This window comes from Rhincodon typus, chromosome 26, assembly GCF_021869965.1.
Source record: "Rhincodon typus isolate 14 chromosome 26, sRhiTyp1.1, whole genome shotgun sequence".
Classification (NCBI taxonomy): Eukaryota; Metazoa; Chordata; class Chondrichthyes; order Orectolobiformes; family Rhincodontidae; genus Rhincodon; species Rhincodon typus.
The window spans coordinates 20047040-20068947 of NC_063357.1; the positions used below are offsets into that span (position 1 = coordinate 20047040).

Below are 21908 nucleotides of genomic sequence, written 5' to 3' on the forward strand. Positions count from 1 at the left end.
ATTCTATTAACTATTAAGGTTAAACAGATCAAAATTGCCTTGGAATAAACCTCATGGACATGGTTAAAAAAAGAAACTGTTCTCATGCACAGGATACACTGGCAGGTTTGCATGTAACCCAACACTCGTTCCTGAAAGCTTCTGGTAAGCCTTTGCTTTGAAATAGAGCAGCCTTTACAGTGAAGTTGCTAAATAAAGAGCAGAAACAAGAGAATGCAGGTAGAATATCATTCCCCAAGTCAGAATAACCATGACCGGGAGGAAATCGAGGAGGCTCTGATTGCTGGTTTAATTCCACATTGCGATACCAGCTTGATGGGCAAATAAGAGGTGCTACTAAAATTACTTTATGGAGAGTTAAGCTGCTAGATTTACCCTTAATTTGTCCCAGTTAGCAGTGAAACTACCATACAACACAGTGTAGGATCAACAGGAAAGTGTGGAAGCATTAGAAAAGGTGCAGAGGAGATTTACCAGGACGTTGCCTGGAATGGAGGGAAGGTCTTATGAGGAAAGGTTGAGAGAGCTAGAGCTTTTCTCTTTAGAACAACGAAGGATGAGAGGTGACTTGATAGAGGTGTACAAACTGATCAGAGGTATAGATAGAGTGGACAGCCAGAGACTTTCTTCCTAGGGTGGAGGTAGCTATTATGAGGGGGCATAGTTTTAAAGGGAGTGGAGGTAGACATAGGGGACACGTCAGAGGTGGGTTCTTTCCTCAGAGTGGTAGGGGAGTGGAATGCATTGCCAGACAGGGTAGTGGAGTTGTTAGGGGGCATTTAAGCGGCTATTAGACAGGCATATGGATGATAGCATAAAGGTAGGGGTGGATAGACCTTAGGTTTAGGGTAAAAGTTCGGCACAACACCGTGGGCTGAAGGGCCTATTCTATGTTCTATGTAACTAATGGTAGAACTGACATTCTGTCTTAACAAGAACTGTGCAATCACTTTGTCAATGCTATCATGGACAGGTGTGTCGGCAACAATTAGATTTGTGCAAACAAGATCAAGTAGTTCCTTTCATTAGGTTTCTACCTTTGATTAGGTTTCTCACCACGGATGCAAGCCAGATTTGACAGCCTTAACTTTCTGGAGCCAGCCAACAGTGGTGCTTCTAGCCACTCTTGCTGGCAGTTATAAAAGATCATTACGTTTTTGCCTTTGCTTTCCCTAGAACAATGTAATTGGTGACCTCGAACACAGAGGAACACACTGATTTATCAGTTGAACAGCACATTAGGTGGTTAGCTTTGACCTTTCTTGTTCTGAAGCTCCCAGAACCACGCTCATTCAAAAGGGTATTCCAGTGCATCCACACATTTGGTGAATTGATCCCAGTTGCAGGAATGGATATGCTCAAGAACATAGATTGTATGCTGAAAGATACTATGTCCAGCTTGAACTTGTCAGATTGCATTTGACTTCTCTTCGATAGCTTTCCTGCCTGCCTCTTGATGTAAATGAAGGGAACTTCGCAAGGTTTACTGGGTGGTGATTGCTGAAATTTTATTAGGCAACTGGATGAAACTATCAGCAACTATTGAATGAAACAAAATTAGTAGTAAATAAATAGTCAAGTTTCAGTGGTGAAACATTTGCAACAGATTCCTAACCGAAAGAGCTAAGGAATTGAAACCCAACTGCATGTTGAGAATTGCAGGCATTTACTCAAATTCAATGCTTTTATCTGGAAACAGAACCAGGAAGAAAAACTGGCCGAGCATGAAAGGTTAAGTTTACTTACCAACTACTGATATATAATACTTAACAGGCTGTGGATTTATGAATTTACACGGATATCGATACAAAAAAACTGCAGATGTTTAATTCAAGATGACAAGGGAATTTGGTAAAACAGAAATAGCGAACCCAGTGGCTGATTAATAACTTAAAGGATTAAAGTCTTATGATGCACTTGCTTAGAATCAGGACAGAATAGCGTTGTAGCACTTGGCTTGCCACTGTTCTAACAGAGGTAAGTAAATACATTCAATGCTTAAACTGGATAAGCAAGTTTACAGTGCAACAGAGCAATTTAAACAGCTATTTTGTAAAAATCTAAACTAAAAACTTAATTTTTAAATGCTTGAATCCTCTGTCTTTTTGTTTAGTCAAACAATAATAGTAATGTATTTGCAATTCACTTCCCCCTCCACAGTCAAAGCAAATGAACCTGAACTGAAGTTCATCTGAGGTGATATTCAAATATGGAATGTATAAATTCAATTAAGAGTATTGGACCATGTGCTCACAGTGTAAACTGAGCACCAGCACATGATGCTGTGTTGTTCAGCTGTTTTATAAGAAATCAGCCAAAATAACAGACTTAAGCTGGTTAAAACAAAAGAGCTCTTTTCTGGGACCTTTTATACAATTCCGAAACAAGGCCAAATTAAAGCATATGGCCCACTTCCTTCAAAATGTGCACTAACCTGGAATCTTTCTGGCATATCTGTAACTCTGATTTCATTGTCCTGGTCCGTGAGGTGACTGCTTTCCAGCTCACTAGGCTCATAAATCTCAAAGATACTACGGCGGCTGACACGTTTTTTGGTGGTTTTTTTTGGACGAACTCTGGTTTCACCTTCTCCCAATTCTTCATCTTCAAACTCATATTCATCCTCAAGTTCCTCATCATACTCATTGTATTTTTCAAACTCGTCATAATCAAAATCTACTCCGAAGATCTCCTGAGCTTCTTGAAGAGCACTGCAATGAAAAGTAAAATTTCTATCTATATACAGTAGCTGGAATTCCATTGGGCAAAACAATCCAACCTTCACTAAGTTTGGAATTCAAGACTGAAATTACAAATTGTCATGCAACGAGGCTTAAAGATGATATATTGACATTATATGCCAACACACCAAAGTTCTTATAAATACTGATTATGAACAGATTATGTGGATTTTTTTTAATATTTAATTTGAAACTGCAGCAAGCACAATAAAGCTATAGGAAGGATTATAACACCAACTTTTTTTGTGCATTTTTCCATCAGAGTTGGTTACTAGGCATTGTAATAATAAATACAGAATGCTGCGTGGTTTGCAAAACATTATCTGTACAGGAGATTTACTTACGCATCTGTGTAACCTGGGAACTTCCTCTTCCATTTTGGTTTTTTGATTGGTTGTCCATCATCATCAACAATGAAGTCATCAATATCTGTTGTGAGTGGAAAATCAATTTGAAATTTCACAATTTTTGTTCCTGTAAAGTCGTATGCCAGATTTTGTTTCAGAAAAGTAACACCATTTTCTTTCATTGTTCAGTGTGTGGGTCCAGCTTTATGCCACACCACAAATAGGCAAAAACCGAAAATGCTCACAAGGTTTAAAGACGATGGAGAGATTATATGCCAAGAACAACTAAGTAGTAATTAAGAAAAGTGTAATAGTAACTTTTTTAGACCAATACAGAAGGGGGAGGAAATATAGGAATTGGGAATTGTGGAAGGGTTGGGTGCTGCAGTGGCTAAACTGTTACTGCAAAAACAAAAGTCATTTTCTTTTCCATCTGTTGGCTCAAAAAACTCAACTGCACAGAAATTATAGGCCAGGGACAGGCCATTTGACACCAACTGATCAATGTCAGTGTTTACGCTTCACGTGAAGCTCCATCTTACAGAAAGGTGATGGCTAGTAGTATTATAGCTAAACTATTAGTTCAAAAACTCAGCTAATGTTCTGGGGGCCTGCATTCAAATCCCGCCATGGCAGATGGTGGAATTTGAATTGAATTTAAAAAAACCTGGAATTAAGAATCTATTGATGACCATGAAATCACTAATGTCCTTCCGGGAAGGAAATCTGCCACCCTCACCTGGTCTGGTCTACATGCGACTCCAGACCCACAACAATGTGGTTGACTCTCAACTGTGCTCTGAAATAGCCGGCAAGTAATTCAGTTGTACCAATTGTTACAAAGTCTCAGAAATAAAAACAGGTGGATCACTCATCATCAACCTAAGCATTGGAAAAGAAAACGGCAGAATCAACCCAGCAGAGTCCTCCTCACTAACATCTGGGGACTAGTGCCACAATTGGGACAGCTATCTCACAGACCCTCAGACAGCAACTTCCAAGCCCACAACCGCTTCCGGCGAGAAGGACAAGGGCAGCAGATAAATGGGAACACCAACTATAAGGGTCCCCTCCAAGTCACTCACCATTCTAACTTGGAAATATATCACTATTTCCTCACTGTCACTGGGTCAAAATCCTGGAATTCCCTCCCTAATGGCATTGTGGGTCAACCTACAGCAGGTGGACTCAGCAGTTCAATAAGGCAGCTCACCAACACCTTTGCAAGGGCAACTAGGGACGGGCAATAAATGGTGGCCAGCCAGCGATGCCCACAAATGAATAAATGAAAATAAACTTAATTTCAGCCGCTTGATACATCCTCGCTGCATTTACACAACACAAACTTAAAACATATCTAAGTCAGCATCTGGTGACCGACACAGGAAATAGTACAACCTTCAAAGAGCTATCACTTAGCAGCTGTGTTAATTACTGATAAATACGTCACCCTCATTAACAGATAAGTATTAATATAAATGCCTAGCAGACTTGATCTTGAATTAATTTGTCATCCTAAAGACAATACTTTTAACATGGCGTCATTAATATGGCAGTGGGGAAGTCAGACTAGTTTGCATGCTGAAATCCCTGGAGTGACCTGAACACAGCCACTGGACTCCGAAGTTTAAAAAAACGCCAAGCCACAGCTAACAACTTTGCCCTTTGGAACAAAGTGTCTAAAATTGAACAAACAAGTTTGTTTTCTAAACCAAATGGAATTGGGATATTAAATTTATGCAATTCCTTTGGAGCTTTGGATGTCTTTTTCTGTAATAAAATGAGATACAGCATCTAAATTGCTGATAGTAACATCGAGTTTGCACAATTTTTGAGACAGACATTGAAAACATAACTCAGTTTTTTTGTGTTAATCATGAAGGTCTCAAAAAACAATTTCTTAATGCAGACAGGCATCATTTTTAATGTCTACACCCAATCATAATTGCTGAAGGTCCAACATACCCGATTCCTCTTCCTCTTCTTCCTCATCTTCCTCAGGAGCTACCACCGGTGCTTCAAGCTGCTCTCCCTCTTCACCTTCAAATTCTGGAAAAAGTTCATCAGCAATAGCCTCTTTCTCATGTCCTTTCTTCGCAGTTTCTTCTTCTTCATCATCTTCATCATCGGATACTTTCACACGCCGGAATTTTTTCTACAAAGTCGTAAATATCAATAACTAACTTTTGAAATTAAATATTGGTAGAACATTTTAATATTTTACAGTGGACTGAAACAGGTTGCAAAGTGATGTTTACCATCCTACTCAAAAACAAAACTAGGTCAATTTTTTTGGATTAAATAGCCAACATAACTACGCAAAACTTTTATTGCAGAAATTCCTACAGTTATAGAGAATTGCTACAAAAGCTTCATTTTTAAAATAACACATCAGATTCTGAATGATGTGTTTCACTGGGTTAGCTTTTAAATCAGCTATTTGCAGTGGAATATTTGAAATTGCCAAATTGAAATCTGCAGGTTAGACATTTCACACTGCACAACCACGATGCCCATTAGCTTGTATTTTACAATGAAGTGAGAACATTGTGCCTTAATTTTAGCATAGGTCCCTCTTATGCTCTGATTATTCAATAAAAAAAAAAGCTTCCTATTGGGGTGGTTAATTTTGTACAAAACCTTTAGTTTGGTTCAACCATATGTAGGAACTAACTGTGTTTTTCATCCACTCAGCCAGGTTGTGATACTGATGGGCATAATGAAATATGGTTCAGGGGAGGATTGCGAGAAGATTCCCAGCTAAAAATCTTTGCCTACACAGGATTAAAATGCAGGGTCATTTCAATATGCTTGTGTTGTTATTTCTGTACAATTATAATATATGCAAAGAAGGAAAACTTAATCTTTTAAAATGACAGTTTTAGAAAATGGCCCCAGGAGTCAATTGACTGCCCTAACTAATTCACTGTCTAGCCAGGAAAGACACAGACTAATGTGTCATCTCAGCAATCACAAAGAAAGTCATTTAGAATTTGATTAATTGTCGGGCAATTGATAAAGATAAAAATAAAACGGTGTGAAGATTCAAAATTTGTAAGGAAAAACAGGAGACAGGAAGGATAGGTAAGGAATTCCAACATAATTAACTTTGCTTTGAGGAACAATGATTCAAATTTAACAGAGTAGCCATCTGTATATAATCTGTACATACAGGTCTCAAGACACAATTTTAACATAATTATTAAAAAGAACTATGAGAAACACCATCAGAAAGACAGATTATTCAGAGAGAGCACAAAGATAAATTCAAAACAGCTAAAAGACTACTGTACTGAATCAGGTCACCGAGGGCTCCAACCTATAGTGCAGTGAAGGCAAAATAAAGGAGGCTTCACTCATTCCCAGAACCTGTTCCATTCAGTTCAGTTGTGGAAGAAAACTCCAAAATAGTCAACTACAAAGCCATCACAGATGCTGGATTCTAACTTCAAGCAGCTACCAGGACCACAATGATAAAGGACTGATCTTATTTTCATCATTGAAAGTATCTTTTATCCGTACCCACTTTTAGTTTCCGTATCTATATTTTAGCTAGTAATTATTATGGTTTATTTAATAATCTTGTACAACAGTTGTCTTATAAACCAACCTTCAACTTGTTTAAAACTAAACGTGGAGTCAGCCAGCTTCTTACAATTCATCTGGAGAAAGTATTATTGGTTAGTTAGTTTTAGGATTTTCACTCCATGATGAAGGAGGCTGATGGAGGTTTCAACTTTTGGAGGTGCATTTGAAAGAGTCTTTGATTGCCAATTTGCATTTGTGATGAAGGGAGTGAATGATCAAGGAGTAATCATTACCCATATTATGGGTAATATGCCACAACACACCAAGCCTCTGTCCTGCAGTTATACCCCGTGCTTATGCAGCCGGTCTAATAAGCTTCTGGTCAACGATGACTCTTCATAGGATAGTAATGGTGGGAGATTTATTGACGGTAATGTTGTTGAATATCAAAGGGAAGTGTTTAGATTTTCTTTTTTTGAGATGGTCATTTTGTGGTACATGCGTGGAGCAAATGTTACTTGTCACTTAGCATCCCATGCCTGCATGCTGTCTGGGTCCAACTGGATGTAGGCACAGACCAGCTCTTTATCTGAGAAGTTTTGGATAGAACTGAATACTCTGCAATCATCATGCATTCCCACGTCATGTGTGTTTCGGGAGGGTCATTACTGAAGCAGCTGAAAATTGCTGTCAAAAACACTGCCCTGGTGAACTCTGTCAATGATGACTTGCAGCTGAGATGGTATACCCGAAAAGCCACAAGCATTTTTTGATTGGTGCTGGTGTCAAGGTTGGTGCTAGGTCTCTGTTGTATTCTTATTCTTTTAGATTTTCACTGCAGTTTTGTACAAAACTGACTTCTTGGGAAATTTCAGAGACAAGAATCAACCACATTACTGGTGTGTCCAAATTACATACAGGTTAGACTGGCAAGAACACCAGTTTTCCTTCACTAAAATGACATTAGCCAATCAGATGGGTATGTAAAAACCATTAATTCATGGTTACCATTACTGGTACTAGCATTTTATTCCAGATTTTTGTTTTTTTAGAAGATTTAAAATTCTCCAGTCGTTCTGGTAGGAACTGAACCTGTTTCTCCAAATCATCAGTCCAGATCTCTAGTTTCCTAGTCCAGAAACAGTAGCACTATTCTACATTATGGAATTGGGAGCAAAGTTGTAACCCAAGAAAAATGCATCACTTCTCCACATCAAATTCCATTTGGCACTTGTCTATTCATTTCACCAGCCTATGCCCCCTTGATATCCATTACCAGCCCTGCTAACTTTAAGTTTCATATCATCTGTAAACTGAAATTATACTCTGCACAACCAAAGTCACGCACATCAAAAAGTGCTGTGGTTATTATAACAACCCTGTGGAACAAAACTCTATGCCTCTGTTCAGTCTTGATAAACAAACCATTCACCACTATTGTCTGATTTTGTCCTGCAGCCAATTTTTTTTTTGAAAAATCAACGCTGCCACTTCAATCCCATTCATCTGAATTTTGATACCTTTTCTAAAGCATGCGAAAATTCATGTACAATTTAACCCTCTCCTCCAAAGAACTGGGTAATTGAAGTCAATGTAATCTCCTTGACTAGCTTTTATCTACTGGAAATTGAAGAGGTATTTTCAATGTGAACTCTAAAATCTAAAAGGTCACAATGTAATTACAGACAGCTTTACTCTCAAGATTTCCACCTCACCTCCATTTTCTTTTATTTGCGTATGTTGACTGTTAGAGTACATGCACACGGATTGGTAAAGGATATCTAATCCTCAAGACATCACAACTATGAAGAACAGCCATGATATACAAGATGATATTTTCCTATCAATTTTCACATGCTAACATAATCATATATTTAATATAAATGAACAAGTTGCGTTTCAAAACATTTTCATTTTATTTTTGCTAGCATAAAATTCCAGAGTACAGGTTAATTTGTCAGAGGAAAGCAGCAGCACACAACTAGGTCGTTCAGCTCTAAGTTCAAATACACAAGGGCAGTGACCATTTTCTCCCATAATTCCATACAAAAGAAACTCAAAAGCATGACATGTTTTGTTGAAATCCTGAGATAAAAAGATGGCTAAACTTTCATTTGTTTTGAACATTTGATGTATTTAGTTTACTTACAATGTCACTATGTTAAAGCAGTTTTCTACTTTGGATAGATCAGAATTTTACTAATTTTTAATTAATTATTAAACTTTGAATCACCAAACAGTTAAACCAAAAGAATTATCTTTACCCTTTTGACTTTGACACCCAGGTTTTCCTCAATTAGGTCAAAATCATCATCTTCCAGCCTGTCATCATAAGCTGCACATAGTAAGAAAACAATTACTTACATCATATCATGGACATAGAAACAAAATCTTACTGAATTATAGTCACTAGAATATTATTTAAATATTGTTGGTTCAACAGAACACCCACAAATATCTATTTAAATTGTTTGACATCATTACTGCCACTCCCACAGTATATTAAGTTCCCAAATCCTAGGAATGTTGATTCTCTCCTCCTTCTATCGAGAGGCATATCAACCAGAATTTCCTAATGATAGGACAATATCTTCAGACATTTTCCAAAAGAGAACTTCCTTTTTAAAAAAAAATTAAAATACTCCAAATATGATATAAATTCGGCAAGTCAAGCAGATATGTTGCAAGTACTAGCAAGGAGGAAAAGTATTAACGTCTTAGCCTTGTGGGCTCTGAATATCTACTTAAGAAAAATAAGGTGATTTAAACACTGACCTTTACGCTTTCTTTTTTTTGTGATAGAGTCTGAACCTCCAGAACCTTCACTGGCTCCATCGTCGTCATCATCCTCCTCCTCCTCCTCTTCCTCCTCATCATCGTCATCATCATTAATGAAATCCTTCAAATTTCCCTGCTCATCCTGGTCATCTGCATTTTCATCCTCCTCTTCTTCCTCTTCTGTTGGCATGAACCCAAAAAGTTTAGATATAGAGTTCCTAACGCACCGACAATGCATTAAATCCAGTACTTCTGACATATTGAGCTCTTCTGCAAGTTTCACCACTATGCCTATTTTAGTTGCACAGGATACTTGGAGGACATTTCCTCCAGCATTCAAGATTCCTGCTCCACCAGATCTCACCCAGTCTTTTCACGAACAAATGCATTCATTGTCAGTTTCTCAGTTTTCTTCAGTTAAAATAGTTTCCCTTGAGCTTGCTACATTCCAGCCTCTCATATATAACACAATCATCATTAACAAACCCACTGATAAGAAGGGCTGTTGCTGTACGTCAGAAGCACCCTCCCATTCTGGAGGCTGAATAGCATTTTCTAGATCAACAGCAACCTCTCCTCTGGAGATCACCCACCCCCACTCCCCCCAAAAAAAAAACATGCTTATTGTAGTGTACAGCCCAGCTATTGTACTAGCTGAGATAGTAGGAACTGCAGATGCTGGAGAATCTGAGATAACATGGTGTAGAGCTGGATGAACACAGCAGGCCAAGCAGCATCACAGGAGCAGGAAGGCTGACGTTTCGGGCCTAGACCCTTCATCAGAAATGGGGGAGGGGAAGGGGGTTCTGAAATAAATAGGGAGAGAGGGGGAGGCAGAAAGAAGATGGATAGAGGAGATGATAGGTGGAGAGAAAACAGACAGATCAAAGAGGCGGGGTTGGAGCCAGTAAAGGTGAGTGTAGGTGAGGAGGTAGGGAGGAGATAGCTCAGTCCAGGGAAGACGGACAGGTCAAGGGGGCGGGATGAGGTTAGTAGGTAGGAAATGGGGGTGCAGGGTGAGGTGGGAAGAGGGGATAGGTGGGAGGAAGAACGGGTTAGGAAGGCGGGGATGAGCTGGGCTGGTTTTGGGATGCGGTAGGGGGAGGGGAGATTTTGAAGCTTGTGAAATCCACATTGATACCATTGGGCTGCAGGGTTCTCAAGCGGAATATGAGTTGCTGTTCCTGCAACCTTCGGGTGGCATCGTTGTGGCACTGCAGGAGGCCCAGGATGGGCATGTCGTCTGAGGAATGGGAGGGGGAGTTGAAATGGTTCGCGACTGGGAGGTGCAGTTGTTTATTGCGAACTGAACGTAGGTGTTCTGCAAAGCGGTCCCCAAGCCTCCGCTTGGTTTCCCCAATGTAGAGGAGGCCACAACGAGTACAGCAGATGCAGTATACCACGTTAGCAGATGTGCAGGTGAACATATGCTTGATGTGGAAAGTCTTCTTGGGGCCTGGGATGGGGGTGAGGGAGGAGGTGTGGGGACAGGTGTAGCACTTCCTGCGGTTTCAGGGGAAAGTGCCGGGTGTGGTGGGGCTGCAGGGGAGTGTGGAGCGGACAAGGGAGTCACGGAGAGAGTGGTCCCTCCGGAAAGCAGATAAGGGTGGGCAGGGAAAAATGTCTTTGGTGGTGGGGTCGGATTGCAGATGGCGGAAGTGCCGGAGGATGATGCGTTGGATCCGGAGGTTGGTGGGGTGATACGTGAGGACGAGGGGGGATTCTTTTTTGGTTGTTATTGCGGGGATGGGGTGTGAGGGATGAGTTGCGGGAAATGCGGGAGACATGGTGGAGGGCGTTCTCGACCATTGAGGGGGGGGGATGTTGCGGTCCTTGAAAAACGAGGACATCTGAGATGTACGGGAGTGGAATGCCTCATCCTGGGAGCAGATGCGGTGGAGGCAAAGGAATTGGGAATAGGGGGTGGCATTTTTGCAGGAAGGTGGGTGGGAGGAGGTGTATTCTAGGTAGCTGTGGGAGTCGGTGGGCTTGAAATGGATATCAGTTTCTCGGTGGTTGCCCGAGATGGAGACAGAGGTCCAGGAAGGTGAGAGAGGGGTTAGGGATGGTCCAGGTGAACTTAAAGTTGGGGTGGAAGGTGTTGGTGAAGTGGATGAACTGTTCGAGCTCCTCGTGGGAGCACGAGGCAGCGCCGATACAGTCATCAATGTAACGGAGGAAGAGGTGGCGTTTAGGGCCAGTGTAGGTACAGAAGAGGGATTATTCCACGTAACCTACAAAGAGGCAGGCATAGCTTGGGCCCATGCGGGTACCCATGGCCACCCCCTTTGTCTGTAGGAAGTGGGAGCAATTGAAAGAGAGGTTGTTGAGGGTGAGGACGAGTTTGGCTAAGTGGATGAGGGTGTCAGTGGAGGGGGACTGGTCGGGACTGCGGGACAGGAAGAAGCGGAGGGCCTTTAGGCCATCTGCATGGGGAATGCAGGTGTATAGGGACTGGACGTCCATGGTAAAGATGAGGTGTTGGGTATCGGGGAATTGGAAGTTCTGGAGGAGGTGGGGTGCGTGGGTGGTGTCACGGACGTAGGTAGGGAGTTCCTCAACAACTTCTCTTTCAATTGCTCCCACTTCCTACAGACAAAGGGGTTGGCCATGGGTACCCGCATGGGCCCAAGCTATGCCTGCCTCTTTGTAGGTTACGTGGAATAATCCCTCTTCTGTACCTACACTGGCCCTAAACGCCACCTCTTCCTCCGTTACATTGATGACTGTATCGGCGCTGCCTCGTGCTCCCACGAGGAGCTCGAACAGTTCATCCACTTCAACGCCTTCCACCCCAACTTTAAGTTCACCTGGACCATCTCTAACCCCTCTCTCACCTTCCTGGACCTCTGTCTCCATCTCGGGCAACCACCTAGAAACCGATATCCATTTCAAGCCCACCGACTCCCACAGCTACCTAGAATACACCTCCTCCCACCCACCTTCCTGCAAAAATGCCACCCCCTATTCCCAATTCCTTCGCCTCCACCGCATCTGCTCCCAGGATGAGGCATTCCACTCCCGTACATCTCAGATGTCCTCGTTTTTCAAGGACCGCAACTTCCCCCCATCAGTGGTCGAGAACGCCCTCCACCATGTCTCCCGCATTTCCCACAACTCATCCCTCACACCCCGTCCCCGCAATAACAACCAAAAAAGAATCCCCCTCATCCTCGCGTACCACCCCACCAACCTCCGGATCCAACGCATCATCCTCCGGCACTTCTGCCATCTGCAATCCGACCCCACCATCAAAGACATTTTTCCCTGCCCACTCTTATCTGCTTTCCGGAGGGACCACTCTCTCCGTGACTCCCTTGTCCGCTCCACACTTCCCTCCAGCCCCACCACACCCGGCACTTTTCCCTGCAACCGCAGGAAGTGCTACAGCTGCCCCCACACCTCCTTGGGGCCTGGGATGGGGGTGAGGGAGAAGACTTTCCACATCAAGCATATGTTCACCTGCACATCTGCTAACGTGGTATACTGCATCCGCTGTGGCCTCCTCTACATTGGGGAAACCAAGCGGAGGCTTGGGGACCGCTTCGCAGAACATCTATGCTTGGTTCGCAATAAACAACTGCACCTCCCAGTCGCGAACCATTTCAACTCCCCCTCCCATTCCTCAGCGACATGTCCATCCTGGGCCTCCTGCAGTGCCACAATGATGCCACCCGAAGGTTGCAGGAACAGCAACTCATATTCCGATTGGGAACTCTGCAGCCCAGTGGTATCAATGTGGATTTCACAAGCTTCAAAATCTCCCCTTCCCCTACCGCATCCCAAAACCAGCCCAGCTCGTCCCCGCCTCCCTAACCTGTTCTTCCTCCCACCTCAAGCCGCACCCCCACTTCCTACCTACTAACCTCATCCCGCTCCCTTGACCGGTCCGTCCTCCCTGGACTGACCTATCTCCCCACCTACACTCACCTTTACTGGCTCCATCCCTGCCTCTTTGACCTGTCTGTCTCCTCTCCACTTATCTTCTCCTCTATCCATCTTCTATCCGCCTCCCCCTCTCTCCCTATTTATTTCAGAACCCCCTTCCCCTCCCCCATTTCTGATGAAGGGTCTAGGCCCAAAACGTCAGCCTTCCTGCTCCTATGATGCTGCTTGGCCTGCTGTGTTCATCCAGCTCTACACCTTGTTATCTCTATTGTCCTACCTGATCCCTTTAAGATTGCTATGTGGCCAAGCATACCCAATAGTGAGCACAGTTACAAATTGCCCATTGGCTGGATTGTGCAGTGCATTGCTGACAGTTGCACAGCCACATGCCCGTGACGTTTTGAGGGATCATTGAATGTCCATTACCAAAAGAATTGCCTTGATAACATAAGCTGTGGCCAAACAGAGCATTAAAGATACATGTGCTGGATCCAGCTCATGGCAGGTGACGAGACCCAAATAAGGAAAAGATCTATTTTACTTCACCCTCACCAATCTAACCATCATAGATTCATCTATCTAGGACAGAACTGATAGGAACGACCTTCCCACTATACTTACAAAGCTGAAATTCAATCTTTGCACTGAGAATACCCTTCATTATATCGTGACACAACACCACACTAAATGGGATAAATTCAAAGCAGTTCTAGCAGCACAGGTAAGCATATCCTTCAATGTTCCATTAGCATTTAGTCAGGGTATCAACCCTGGTTCAACGAGGAAAAGAATTTCACAGAATCCCTACAGTGTGGAAACAGGCCCTTCGGCCCAACAAGTCCACACCGACCCACGGAGCATCCTACCCAGACCCATCCCCTTATAACCCACCTAATCTACACATCCCTGAACACTACAGGCAATTTAGCATGGCTAATCCACCTAACCTGCACATCTTTGGACTGAGGGGGGAAAATCGGAGCCTCCCGAGGAAACCCACGCAGACACGGGGAGAGTGTGCAAACTCCACACAGACAGTTGCCCGAGGTGGAATCGAACCTGGGTCCTTGGCGCTGTGAGGCAGCAGTACTAACCACTGAGCCACCCCAATACTTGGAGCAACACCAGACATACCTCAAAATACAGTCTCAAATGGTGAAGTTATAACATAGGACTAGATTCATGTTAAACAGCAGAAGCAGCATGCAATACTACAACCCAGACATAGTTCCTGCTATCTCAGATCAACTCTGCTGGGCTGCGACCAACCACAGCCAGTAGACAATTAAACAACTAATAGAAGAAACACCACTGTCCTCAATGAAGGAAAGATTCTCCATACTGTTATGAAAATGACAAACATGCAGTATTCGCAACCATTGTCATCTAGTCAAGAGGATGATTTATCTGGATCTCCAAAGATCCCTTGGTTATCGAAGCAGGTCTTCCGTCTAACCCAACTCACTCATGGGATTCAAGAAACAGGTAAGCACACTAGATGCAGCAAAGGCTATGAGCCCTTGACAATATTGCTGAAGACTTGGGATCCAGAACAAGTTGCAAAACTAACCAAATTGTTCCAGTCCAGCTACGACACCAACATCTCTCCACTGTGTCTTGGTAGGTTTTGCCCAAAAAACAAAAAAAAAAAGCAGGACAAATCTAATCAATTGCTGACCTGCTTGTTTACACTTGATTGAAGCGTTGAACAATTGGTTGTCAACAGGGTCATCAAGTGGCATTTGTCTACCACTTGCAAATAAGCTGCTCATTGGTGCTTTGTTTGGGCTCTTTGGGTCAATTTGGCACTTTTTTCATTTCAACTTTGGTCCAATTAAGGGCATAAGAGCTGAATTCAAGACAAAGCTAGAATGATTTCACTTGCCATCCAGGCAGTATTTGTAATGAAGTAGCTTTAATAGAATTGATGGCAATGGCAATCGAAGGAAAGCATCTTCAGTGGTTCAAGTCATAGCTCACATGATGGAAAAAGGATGTGGTTGCTGCAGACCAATCATCTCCCCAGAAGTTCCTCAGACAGCATCCTAGGTCAAATCATCTTCAGTTGCTTCATCAAATGGCCTTCCGTCCATCATAAAGTCAGGAGTGGAGATGTTCACTACCATGTGTGACACCTTGAGCAAAAAGTAATTCCTGCGGGCACACAGCTTCACGACTTTGAGGAGATCAGATGAGGTCATCTGCGAACCTCTTGATGGCTGAACAATCCGAATCAGACAAAATATTCACAAGGCCCTCAGTTGAAGTTGCTCCTTGTCAGAACTGTGGGGTGGGATGATCTATGTTGACATCAAGTTTGCAGGGCGATACACCAGATGTCTCATGGTAGTAAATTCTGCCTACAGATGGTGTGGATTACATTGATTGTCAACTGAGTGTATTTGTTGAGGGTTTTCGTGGCTCTTAACAGGATTCTTCAATTGGAACTTTCAGGGCTTACTGGCTTTTTAATACATCAAATAACATTACATCACGTTATATTCACTTGGAAGTACTGGTGTTCCTTCAATGCTGCTGGGTCAGAATTCTGGAACTCCGTCCTTAACAGGACTTCATCAATGGTTAAACCACATGAACTACCAGTTAATAAGAAGGTTCGGAGGAAGGGTCACCGGATCCGAAACGTTAACTCTGATTTTTTTTCTTCACAGATGCCGCCAGATCTGTTGAGCTTTTCCAGCAACCTCTGTTTTTGTTTCTGATTTACAGCATCCACAGTTCTTTTGGTTTTTATTTGGATATAACAGCTTCCATGGCACTTTCAAAATGGAGGAACAGAGCAATTCTTTTTTCTGCTTCTGGGCTAATAGATACTATTCAGCAGCAATTGGAGCAGCAATTAATTGGACTTGAAAATACTCTGACACAGATTCACCGAAATGACAAAGTTTAAAGTAAAACATTTGAATTCCAATGAGTTTACAAGGTTGAAAGGTGATACAATCAAAGCATTTATAATTACCAAGGAATTTGCTGTAGCAAACAGGGAAATTATTTCCTTCCATGGGACAAGAGGATGTAATTTTAAAATTAGAGCATCTTTTTGATATTGAAGATGGAAACCTGGACCATAGTTGCCCAAAAAGCTGTGGATTCTGGAACGGGAACTTTTCAAAACTTAGGGGGATTCATGCATTTTTAGAACAGCATCAGGAATATGAAACAAAACGTATCAACTGAGTTGAAGGTTATATCTGCATGATCTAACTGAAATGCTGGAATAGATTCAAGGGGCTGAAATAGCCAACTCTTCTGCTGCTCTGCCTGGATTTCAACAAAATCTGCTATACAAAAAAAACAAAATTTTTCTTTGTTGCCAAATCAACAAACAAGAATTTCAGAAAAACAGGCTGTGAAAAATGAATATTTTTGGCATGAACCTGTGAACTACTACAATTCTGCACATTGATATCATATGGCATTATCCAAAGCTGATACACACATATCACAAATAGAAAGGTAACGTTAATTGCAGTTACATTTCTATCCTCCACTGCATGAATAAAGCCAATCTGTGATTTCGGAAATTGGACTTCAGAACTGCTGTTTCTCAATGGCCAATCACATCAAGTATTATGACAAACTGCATTTAAACAAAATAAAAGGACTGAAGGTGCTGCAAATCAGAAACTAAAACAGAATGCCCCTCCTCAGCTCTGAGATTTTCCAGCAATTTCTGTTTCTGCATTTAAAATAACTCACGTTCCCATTCTAAGTACATTTAGAGAGAGTAAAAACTTCTAGCACTGTTGTTGCTAACATTTAAAAGTTTACTTTCAGTACATTTATCCGAATATTAGCTTAGGTCAAATAGAGTACTGGCGCCCCTGGGTTGCAAACAGGTTCCGCTCTGAATACAATTCTTAAATTAATTTAGACAAACTGAAACACAATGCAGGGCAATTATAAAGCAGCCATTCGTAAGTACAGGAAACATTCTTAACTCAGGTCTTTAAAATTACAGCCTTGTATGAGATCATGCTCAAAACCTAAGTCAGACATTCATAAATTGGGACCCCTGTACTATGATTCCTTAGGTCAAAGGACTGCATGCTTAAGCTATATATGAATTTTAGTCATTTTCAGAAGTCTGACTTTTGATTGTGATATTAAAGCAAGGTCACAAACTCTATCAACCTTTTCAGCAAGCACAGCCATCTTCAGAACACTATTTGAAGAGTATAAAGTTCAACAAACAAATTTTAATTACACATTTACTATTTGTAGACATTTATTTGCAAATTGGTTGACAGATAACTAGAAAACACTGGCATTTCAAAAATTAGTTTAGTGGTACTTTGAGATAGTCTGATGGTACATTGTGCCAGGTAAATAATTCTTTCTTAGACAACGTCTAACAAAGATCTGTGCACTCACAGTATATTACGCAAACTTAAAATCTTCTATACACAGAAAATAACAAAAATTACAAGTTCACCTGTCCCTCACATTATAGCTTCTAAAGACTGGTGAATGTTTTACAACAGAAAGCAAACATATAACATTCAGACATATGTCATAACATTGTTCCACATACCATCATCATCGTCCATGAATTTTTTAGATTTCTTCTGTACCACTGTTCCTTCTTCATTGTACTCTTCCTCAGATTCCTCAGCTTCACTTTCAAGAAAGTCAGACATGATCACAGGCCCTACACAACAGGAAGAAGAAATTTAAGTGAAACACTAAGTCTACAAGACACTTAAAGCAACATAACATGAAACACAAAGCCTTGATGATGTGGTTTGCCCAGATGAGAAACGAATGCCCATTTAAAACAGATGACAAAGATTAAATTATAAATTATTTTATTAAGATGCCAAAACTTTAATGTCTGGTGCAAAATTCATTAAGCTTACATTTTGTAAAGTTAGAAAGAAAATAGCATGGAACTGCTATGTGTACAAGAATGGACCTTTCTGAAATTTTAAAATAGTGTGTGTCAGTAGCAGAGAAGCACAAGGAAACTCTCACATATTAGCTAAAGTCTGAGCCTGTAGAGCACAGAAGGCCATCTGGGCTATCGACCCTTTACTGGCTCTTCAAACGAGCACCATTACCTAGAGCCAATGTCCTGATCTTTAGCCCAATATCTTTGCACATTATATATATGCAAATAATTGTCCTGCCCTGGATTGTAATTGTGATAAATCCATAGGTGGGGTGGAAATTGAGGAGACTGGGTTAGAGGCGGTCTAATATTTCTTTTGTCGGGGGTTTGGGGTGGGGAGAAGGGGTAATGGCAGGATTTGCGGCCTAGTGCGGGGCCTCCAGTACAAACCACCGCAGGGATTCGAACAAGACCAGATCGGCGCTCAGGAACAAACAACCCGCACTTTAAAAATAACATCAACAACAGAAATAGGAATCAGCACCTCGCCAAGGAGGAATATGACGGTGGACGGGCAAAGGGAAGAAAAAGGCCAGAAATCGTCCGAAAATCCCGAGAGAAACGAGAATCCAAACTGGCGGAGCGGAGCACTGCACGGAAATGCTTTAAAAATGGCCGCCCCTGTGCATCTACAAACGGCCCGACCGGCTCCTTCATCCCACCGCTCCCGGTTCCGGGAGATGGGGGAAAAAGGAGTGGTGAGCACATCCCACTCTTACTCCAAATTTTACGTATTGTAGCAGAATTTACAGACTAAAGTATGTGGAAAGGTAGGTTGTGAGAGAGAGATATAAAAAGTTTTCAGAGAGTGGGCAAAACGTTGGCAAATGGAGTATCATGTGGGAAAATGCAAAGTTATTCGTTTTAGAAGGTTTTAGAAGGGAGAACAGAAGAACGGGATATTATTTAAATGGCGAAAACTCGCAGAAAGCTGCAACACAAAGGGGCTTAGGGTATTTATGTACAAAAGACAGAAAGGTAGCATGGGGGGTGCAACGGGGAATCTGGAAGACTAATGAAATGTTGGCCCTTATATCAAGGGGGATGGAGTATAAGAGTAGAGAAGCTTTCCTGTAACTGTACGATGTGCTCGTAAGACCCTAACTGGAGTACTGAGAGTAGTTTTGGTCCCTTAATTTAAGGAAAGACATTATTTCATCAGAGGCAGTTTAGGGAAGATTCACTAGGATGATATTTGCTTTGGATGGATTATCTCAATGAGCAAAGATTAAACAGATTGGGCTGTACTCACTGGAGTTAAGAATGAGAGGTGATTTTATTTAAACATACATGGTTCTTAAAGAGCTTGACACAGTAAATGCTGAGAGGATGTTTCCCCTCATGCAAGAGCCTAGGACTACAGGGCATAGACTCAGAATAAAGGGGTACTAATTTAAGACTCAGATTTTCTTCTCTCAGAGGGTCGAGAGTCTTTGGAACACCTTGCCACGGAGAGCTGTGGGGACAGAGTCTTTGTGTATATTTAAGGCAGATATTATAGATTCTTGATCAGTAGGGAATCAAGGGTTACAGGGATAGGGCAGAAAAATGGGTGTGAAGAATATCATATCAGCCATGATCCTACTGAATGTCAGAACAGGTGCGAGGAGCTGAACGGCCTATTCCTGTTGTTATTGCTTATGATCTTATTCTTATTCCTCACTGTACACTTCCAGCCAGCAGAGCTCCTCCAGCACTTTCTAAAATATAGCACAAATTCTCCATTCAGCCCATTGTGTCGACTCCACCGTTTAACGAGACCATGACCGATCAGATAATCCTCAACTCCTCTTTTCTTTCTTACGCCTTGATTCCCTTACTGATTAAAAACTGTCTCAGCCTTGAGTACACTTAACCGCCCAGTCCCGACAGTCCTCTGCAGTAAAGAATTCCACAAGTCCATCACTCTATGAAAGATGAAATTCCTGTTCATCTCTGACCAAACTTGTCAACCCCCTTACTCTGAGAGATTGTGGTCTGGTCTTAGACTTTCCAACAATGAAAACAACCTCATTTGAGAAATCTATATATTTCTAAAGTCACCTCTCATTCTCCTAAATTATTCTATTTTTAATCTTGCTCATTATACCTCCATGTTCCATACAGCAGGTTTCTCCCCCAGACAAACAGAGCTCCATAGTTGTTCCCCTGAATATGTATAGGATATTTACTTCATGTTGACAGCTTTAACTACTTTTAAGGCAAAACCAGTAAAACCAGCAAAAAACACACACTGGTCCAGCATGTCTTGTATACTTCAAAATGGAGCTCCAATATGATCAGTATGTTCATTTTCAGGTATTATTGACTTTTAAACTGAATTTTCCCTCTGATTGGAACATAATTACTCATAATCACTCATAATCATGGAATTGTTACAGCACAAATGGAGGCCATTCACCCATTGTGTCTGTACCACCTCTCTGCAGACAAGTCACTTAGTGCCATTGTTCTCATAATCCACATTTTTGTTTTTCAGATAATAGTCTAATTACTGCCATCACCTCACTCTCGGGCAGTGCATTCCAATCCTTAGCCTGTCATTGCATTTAGAAGATTTTGCACTTGCCACTTCTGCTTCTTTTACAAATTGTCTCGGCCCGAAATGTCAGCCTTTCCGCTCCTATGATGCTGCTTGGCCTGCTGTGTTCATCCAGCTCTGCACCTTGTTGTCTTAAATCTGTACCATCTCATTCTCAATCCTTTAACAAGTGGGAACACTTTCTCCATATTTGTCTATCCAAACCCTCATGATTTTGAATATGTCAATCAAATGTTCTCACAAATGAGATGATACCCCACCACTGAAGTTAAACTGAGTGACCTTAACTTGATGCTTCTTTGTTGTGTGAGCGTGTAATGGTTGCAATTTTCTAGCCAAGTCTAAGGAAGACTAAAAAATTATGGCCCATGCCTTCACAATGTGCACTCTCACTTCTCTCAATATCCTTTGATGTATTGTCAGAAAAATAAATCAGCAGTGAATCAAACAATGAAACATGTTTTGTCCATAGGATGTCAGTGTCACTGCCATTTGTTGTCTATCCCTAACAGTATTTGAGGAGGACACTAGGATGAGGTCTAAGACAGGCAGGTCAATATTTTTGCTATTAAAGTGCTGATTGGAAGCAAATATTCAAACATAAATAAGATATAATAAAACAGACAAATAATATTACAAATGTATTAATTTATCAATTGTTTCAATAATGGACAGATTTGCATATAATGGAAAATGTATTTTTAACACACCAAAACAATAGAGTAATTTATGAAGAATCGATAGATACATGCGGATAAAATCAAAATTCTGTAATGTTGAAATAATCTTATGTTAAACATTTAATACATACAATTTTAATTACTGTAAAGTCCGTGATTCATTCGGAGTTCAACTATATGTAATGAAAAGGGGTTTTAATTTTATGGATAGCAGAGAAAAATTCAATTACCGTTTAATGTTTACTAAAGAAAAAGACCAAAAAAAAACAATGATTTGCACCTTGTAATCAGGCTACTTTGCTTTTTGCGGTCTACTGATTTATAAGTGACTGCCAGCAAGCAAACAGCTGAGCACCACATGCCAGATTCCAGCTGTTCTGTAACAGCTGGCTCCTTTCAAGCATTTAATCCTCCCCTTTGCTGGTGGCGCTGATTGAGCTGGTCCTCCCAGACTGCCGGTGGCGCTGATTGAGCTGGTCCTCCCAGTGG

General features: G+C 41.6%; 1 protein-coding gene across 1 annotated transcript in view; it reads right to left on the reverse strand.

Annotated features, from left to right (window-relative positions):
• Positions 1–18791, reverse strand: part of supt6h (SPT6 homolog, histone chaperone and transcription elongation factor) — a 71274-nt gene extending 52483 nt beyond the window's left edge. Inside the window, exons 1-7 of the mRNA XM_048612413.1 lie at positions 18682–18791; positions 17841–17957; positions 9392–9574; positions 8881–8951; positions 5054–5243; positions 3086–3170; positions 2435–2711 (exon numbers count right to left, since the gene is read on the reverse strand). Coding sequence (XP_048468370.1) covers positions 2435–2711; positions 3086–3170; positions 5054–5243; positions 8881–8951; positions 9392–9574; positions 17841–17946 — 912 coding nt within the window. The 5' untranslated portion in view covers positions 17947–17957; positions 18682–18791. The remainder of the gene's footprint in view (positions 1–2434; positions 2712–3085; positions 3171–5053; positions 5244–8880; positions 8952–9391; positions 9575–17840; positions 17958–18681) is intronic.
• Between the last annotated feature and the right edge of the window lie 3117 nt (positions 18792–21908).